The sequence below is a fragment of the Tupaia chinensis genome, unplaced genomic scaffold (assembly GCF_000334495.1).
Source record: "Tupaia chinensis unplaced genomic scaffold, TupChi_1.0 Scaffold000024_1, whole genome shotgun sequence".
NCBI classification, from domain to species: Eukaryota; Metazoa; Chordata; class Mammalia; order Scandentia; family Tupaiidae; genus Tupaia; species Tupaia belangeri.
Genome location: NW_006159454.1, coordinates 404,711 through 411,630, shown reverse-complemented (window position 1 = coordinate 411,630; position 6,920 = coordinate 404,711). Strand labels below are relative to the sequence as shown.

General features: G+C 57.0%; 1 protein-coding gene across 1 annotated transcript in view; it reads right to left on the bottom strand.

The window, feature by feature from the left end:
* Positions 1-6,920, bottom strand: part of PI4KA (phosphatidylinositol 4-kinase alpha) — a 140,023-nt gene that overhangs the window by 23,498 nt on the left and 109,605 nt on the right. The window contains 6 exon segments of the mRNA XM_027770696.1: positions 799-946; positions 1,909-2,076; positions 2,405-2,495; positions 4,224-4,417; positions 4,513-4,592; positions 4,696-4,815. Of these exon segments, the coding sequence (XP_027626497.1) occupies positions 799-946; positions 1,909-2,076; positions 2,405-2,495; positions 4,224-4,417; positions 4,513-4,592; positions 4,696-4,815 (801 nt within the window).

Genomic DNA, 6,920 nt, shown 5'->3' with positions numbered 1-6,920 from the left:
GGGGCGAGGCTGCCGCACTCAGACACGGGGTGCAGGGCTGGGACCAGGCCCTGTGAAGTGCACTGGGGGGTGGCACTGCGGGGTCCTGGTTGAGGCCTCTCGCATGGTGTTTTCTTTCTTTTTTTGAGAGGTTTTCGCTATAGGGCGTGTGTGCTTGCCAGACAGAGAGAGACAGAGAGACAGAAAGCGAGAAATCACCCCCCAGGGGGGATGGTCATGCCGCAATCCCTTCTCCTCCATTCTCCTCTCAGGATCTTGGGTACACACGCACATTCACATGCGCCCGGCATGAGTTTAAGCCACCGGCTCTGAGACTCGAACCGTGGTCGACTATGTGGGAGTCCAGCAACATAGCCATTACGCCAACTGCTGGTCCCACCACGCATGGTGTTTTCTGTGCCATGTCCTGAGATAAACACATGCTGTATATGTCGTGGGCTGAACCGTGTCCCCTCCAATTCCTGTTGTAGCCCCTCAGATGTGACTGCATTTGCAGACGTGGTCTTCAAAGAGGTGAGTAAGGGAAAATGAGGGCTTCAGGGTGGGTCTTAGCCCCAATGACTGGTGTCCTTAGAAGAGGACACAGAGGGACGACTGTGTGAAGACACAGGGAGAAGACGGCCATCAAGCCCAGGAGAGAGACCTTGGGAGAACCTGACTCTGCTGTCGCCTCGACCTGGGACTTCCGGCCTCCAGAACTGTAATGAAATGAAATGCCTGTGGTGTCCACTAGGGGGGTCCAGCAGATGACTCATCATCTCTTCCCACAGAGGAGACAGGGCAGTCAGATTTGGGGACTTCGGGCAACTTGCTGGATCCCCTCTCCCCCTCCGCAATGAGCAGGGACCAGGCTGGTGTGAGGCTGGCAGCGAGAGCGCTGTGAGTGGCTTACCTTGTCATACCTGAGGGCCTGCACGATCTGGGGGATGTAGAACAGGATGGCATCCTGCGTGAGAGGAGAAGCGACCATGATCTGTTAGGCTGGAACCACCAAGCAGACCTTCGCCCCAAGGTCCTACTCGGCGAGCTGCGGAGGCCCTTGGGGCACAGCAGCGGGACTGAGAACCGGGGAAGCCCAGAGAAGCAAGGAAAATACCCACTGGCTCGAAACACACGGTTGGTGCAGAAAGGCCGGGGAGGATGGCATCCCCGCCTGCAAGGAGGGCCAGGACGGCGTGTTCCTTACTGCAGAGACTGCCTCAGATCTGGGCTGACGGTTATAGGAGAATGTGGGGCCGGGCCTGCAGGGAGGCAGACTCTAGAACGTTCTACAGCTTCCCCCATCACTGCGGCTGTCACACTGGGTCCCTGGCTCCCTGTGATAGTTTACTGCTGGGTTAAAGGGCACAGGTGCACTGTGGTGGGCAGTCTGCTCATGACTGTCCTGAGGCTGGCGAGGAAATGCCCCCTCCGGAAACAAACTCATGCACACTTTTTTAAACCCAAATACCTAAAGTTAAAAGAAAGTGGAGGGACCAGCAGTTGTCGTAATGGCTATGTTGCTGGACTCCCATGTAGTTTGAGTTCGAGTTTGGACTTGCGGTTCGAGTCCCAGACCCAGTGGCTTAAACTCACACCAGGTGCGTGTGTGTGCGTGCCCAAGATCCCGAGAGGAGAATGGAGGACAAGGGATTGTGGCGTGGCCATCTCCCCTGGGGGGTGATTTCTCACTTTCTATCTCTGTCTCTCTCTGTCTTTCTGGCGAGTGCATGTGCCCTACAGCAAAAACTTCTCAAAAAAAAAAAAAGACAAGACCAGATGGGATAGAACTAACTCCACCTATGACAACATCCGCCGAGGTGGGGAGTGAAGACGTGTCCTGGCGGGCTGGGACTTAATGAGGCCACCTCCCGGGTGGGCGGTGAAGCCCTGTCCTCCACCTCCACACTTAACCCCTCCTGAGCTCACCGGGGGGAAGGACCGCAGGACTTTCACGCCGTACTGCGCCGTCAGGGGGTGCGGTGGGTACATGCTGGAGAAGTAGGAGAGGCCGGTGGGTGGGTCCGTGGGCGCCCAACACAGCACGTGGCTGAGCTCCGGTGCGTCGGCGTCGATGGTGTGCCAGGTGACGAGGAACTGGGGAGACAGCAGGGAGGCGGTGTGGCTCAGGTGGTCCCTGGGGCCTCTCTGGAAACATCTGGCCCAGCGCCCACACCACAGGTGTGCACGTGAGCAGTGCCATACAACACGCGGGAAAGTGTTTCTGATAAACTACGTGAAACAATATCACACTTGTTTCCTGTTGCACACGTGAAATGCTGCCTACTGGGAAGTTAGGACAGTCACTCACACCACCGAGGTCACCAGGCCACCGTTCCGGTCTTGTTTTCAGTTCCCAGGCATTCTTGCGTAACGCTGTTTCTGTGCAGTGTGAACCCGCGCCCCACGACGTGGGCTACGCTACCTTGATGGCTTCGGGGACGTCACTAACGGCTCCTGGGTCCAACCGGACTAGACGGGTCACTTCGTTTCCGATGGCTTCTGTGTTCTTAAACCTGTAGGCACAGAATGTGGGTGGGGCGACCTCGCCAGGACACGAGGAGGGGGGCTGGGGGCCGATGAACCGGAGGGCGCGGGCCGGTACCAAGGTCCTGTGTTAGTCGTGTTGGGAAGTCTGAGCACGGGTTTTCTTTTCTCTCCCCTTTCTTCTGAGTCATTTACTTATTAATTATTATTTAAAAATTTGCTATAGAACATGCGCGTGAGAGAGAGAGGGAGAAATGAAGCAGCAAGCCTGTGACCAGAACTGCAGCTAGTCACATGGGAGTTCAGTGCCTTAACCGCTATTCCACCTGTTGGCCCTGAATGTTTTCTTTTCTTCTTTTTGGGGAGAGGTTTTTGCTATAGGGCGCGTGCGCTCGCCAGAAAGACAGAGAGAGACAGAGAGACAGAGAGCGAGAAATCACCCCCCAGGGGGGATGGCCACGCCGCAATCCCTTCTCCTCCATTCTCCTCTCGGGATCTTGGGCACACACGCACACGCACACGCGCCAGTCTGAATTTTAGCCACCGGATCCGGGACTTGAACCATGGTTGACTACGTGGGAGTCCAGCAACATAGCCATTATGCCATCTGCTGGTCCCATTTTTTTTTTAAGACAGCATATGGGGGTTCACCAGCACCAACACCAGCAGGTCGTGCAGTGGTTAAGATGCTGGACTCCCACATGGCCGACCGCAGTTTGAGTCCTGGACTCAGCGGCTTGAAACTCACGCCAGGCACGTGTGTGGGCCTGTCTGAAATCCCGAGAGGAGAATGGAGGAGAAAGGAATTCAGTGTGGTCATCCCCCCTGGGGGGTGATTTCTCATTTTCTCTGTCTTTCCAGTGAGTGCACCTGGCCTATGGCAAACATCTCTCTCGAAAAAACTAAACAAAACAAAGCAGCCTATGATGGGCTGTGAAGAAATGCCAGAACTTTCTCCAGCACAAACTAGCCTGCACTCCTGTTCAAGGGGCCTCCATTTACACCCCTTGCCTTTAGAGCACCCAGGCCTCGGTCCCTCTGCTGTTCGGGGCCCCTGCTCTGGCCTCGGCAGCAGCCCATCCTCGGAGAGGAGCCTCCATTGCAGGCCACGGGCGGCAGGGCACCTCTCCGGGTGGGAGGGCAGGTACGGTTCCCAGGTCTCCCTCCCGGGCTAACACAAGGCAGGGCTTCCCCTGAACACTGTGCTGGGACAGTGTGAGAACTAGCGGGGTCCTATTCCAGAGGGGCCCACGAGGACCAGGAGGAGGAGTAGCAAGGCTGGGCTCAGGGTAAAGAGAGACCACCCTGGACACACTCCCAGGGTCCGGGGACTTCCTGAAGGACCTCCACAGTCCCGGTGGCCACCATCAGTCTAAGACCTGCCACAGGTGTGTCCACGGACACGGCGGGCCACTGGCCTCTCCCCAGTGGCTAGCTTCCAGAAGACAACATCCCGAACCAACCACACCCCCACGCCTGGTTCCGAGCTGCCTCCTGGGAGCGACAGCCTCTGCAACTGGTATCTGCTCTGGACACACCCTGGTGTCACCTCCTTGGGCTCTGGGGTGTGAGAGGATGACGGACCCCCAGGGCCACTAGGTAGTCTCTGCAGAGACACGGTGTCCCGGGACCGAGGGCCGGCCCGCTCGGTGGCACCCTAACCGCTCTCTCTAAGGGCGCTCATGACCCAGCCAGCAGGTGCCCTGCACCAGACCCCTGGCAAGGCCCTCGTCAGGCCGGGGTGCCCCAGGCCTCACCTGGCTGGCAGCTGCACGGCCAGGTAGGGCGAGATGCTCCAGGCCAGGTTCACGTTGTCCTTCCACTGCTTCTCGCTCAGGCTGATGTACTTGGAGCGCCAGTTGGCCACGCTGTTCTCTCCAGCCTGGTCCAGCTCCAGCTCGGGGGCTGACAGCGGGTTGTACCACGTGATGAGACGCTCGACCTCGGTGGCCTGCGGAGATCGGGACACGACGCCCGATGCGCCTCGTGTAGGTGCCCACAGGCCACCCCCACCCCGGAGTGCCATGCCGGCTCGCGGGGCCTCACCAGCAGGGACAGCAGCAGCGTCCTGCGCTTCATGTAGTACTTGTGCAGCTGGGAGCCACGGTTGGTTTTCTTAGACATACCTGGGGCCGGAAGGCAGAGCCGTGTCCTTGTCAGCGCCCCCTGCTGGCCCCGCACCCCGCAGACCGCCTCACGGGACAGCCGCGGGAGCAGACCTCCACCCACCTGACTTCTTGGAAATGGTAGACATGCCGCTGGACAGGGGGTAGGTGTTGATCCAGCCCTGCGTGGCTTGCTGCCGAGAGCCCACGGTTATGTCCAGGTTGCTCCGGGTGTCCTGGTTATCTGAGGGCAGACAAGGTCGGTTCTAGAACACGTGGTTCGAGAGGAGGTCTCATAAATAGAACACTGAGTTTTCACCAGAGATGGGGTGCTCAGAGCAGACCAGCTGCCTCCTGGCCCTGGGACCCACTGAGGATGGCTGCAGAGCAAAGCTTCCCGGACACCGAGTTGTCCACACACCAAAAAAGTGCTTCATTTTAGCCATCCCAGATGGAAGGTTTTCTAAGATATATTTCTCCTAAAATATATTCCCCCCCCTTTTTTTTTCTGAGAGATTTTTGCTAATAGGGTGTATGCACTGCCAGAGAGACAGAAAGCAAAAAATCACCCCGTAGGGGGGATGGCCACACTATAATCCCTTCTCCAGTCTCCTCTTGGGATTTTGGGCACGTGTGCACACATGCCCTTCCTGGGTTTTAAGTCACTGGGTCCAGGACTCGAAAAGCTGTTGACTGTTGACTGTGCTGTGGGAACCCAGCAATGTAACCATTATGCCATCTGCTGGTCTCCCTCCTAGCCTTTTTTTTTAATTTTTGGAGAGGTTTTTGCTATAGGGCACGTGCGCTCACCAGACAGACAGAGACAGGCAGAAAGTGAGAAATCACCCCCCAGGGGGGATGGCCACGCCACAATCCCTTCTCCTCCATTCTCCTCTCGGGATCTTGGGCACGCACGCACATGCACCCGGTGTGAGTTTAAGCCACTGGGTCCGGGACTCAAACCGCAGTCGACTACATGGGCGTCCAGCGACATAGCCATTATGCTAACTGCTGGTCCCCCTTCCGAGCCTTTAAAATGGAATAATAGAAACGTCCTGGGCCAGCCAGCAGGTGGCGTCATGGTTAAGACCCTGAACTCCTACATGACCAAGCGTGGCTCGAGTCCCAGGTCCTGCGGCTTCAAAATCACACCAGGCGCCTGTCCATGGGCCCCCAAAATCCCGAGAAGAGAATGGAGGAGAAGGGACCACAACATGGCCACTCCCCTTGCGGGGTGACTTCTCGCTCTTTCTCTCCGTCTCTGTTTCTCTCTGGGGAGCGTAAGTGCCCGGTAACAAAAACCTCAGGAGGAAAGAAGAAACGCTGCCCTCGTCGTGATAAACGGCAGCATGACCTGAGCCCCGGCCTGAGCACCGGCGAGGCGCCGTTAAACGCAGAGGGCCCGCGGGGCAGACAAGCGCTGTTTAGTGAGGCCACGGAGAATGCCCTCGGAAATCACTGTATGGAGCCAGCAGGTGGTGGGGCGGTTAAGGCAGCTAGAGCTCACGTGCAGGGCGGTGCAGTTCGAGTCCAGGACCAGAGGGTTACGATAAACGTGCCGGTGTGTGCACGCCCAAAACCCTGAGCGGAGGGAGAGGAGAAGGGGCTGCGGTATGACCATTCTCCACTGTGCAGTTCGAGTCCAGGACCAGAGGTTTATGATAAACGTGCCGGTGTGTGCACGCCCAAAATCCTGAGCGGAGGGAGAGGAGAAGGGACTGCGGTATGACCATTCTCCATGGTGGGTGCCTCTCACTTTCTCGCTCTCTGTCTCTCCCTCTCTGTCTCTTTCCAGTGAGTGCACGCACCCATTAGCAAATTAAAACAAAACAAAACAGACAAACTGGGGCCAGCGGGTGGCATGGTGGTTAAGGGCACTGGACTCTCACATGGCCGACGGGGTGGCAGCTTGCTTTCTCATTCTCTCTCGCTCTGTCCCTCTCTTGTCAAATTAAAGTAAAAATAAAGTTAAATACACAATAATTCTTTTTTTTTAAGAGGTTTTTGCTATAGGGCGCGTGAGTCCACCAGAAAGACAGAGAGAGACAGAGAGACAGAAAGCGAGAAATCACCCTCCCTCCCGGGGAAATGTCCATATTGCAATCCCTTCTCCTCCATTCTCCTCTCGGGGTCTTGGGCATGCACAGGTGCCCAGCATGAGTTTAAGCCACCGGGTCTGGGACTCGAGTCACGGTTGACCACATGGGAGTCCAGTGACGTAGTCATTACGCCATCTGCTGGTCCCCCAGTAACAATAATTCTTAAAAAACAAAACAAAACTTAAAAAAGAAATCTGCTGGGGCCGGCAGGGGGCGTGGTGGGTAAGGACGCGGGGCCCCCACAGGGCCG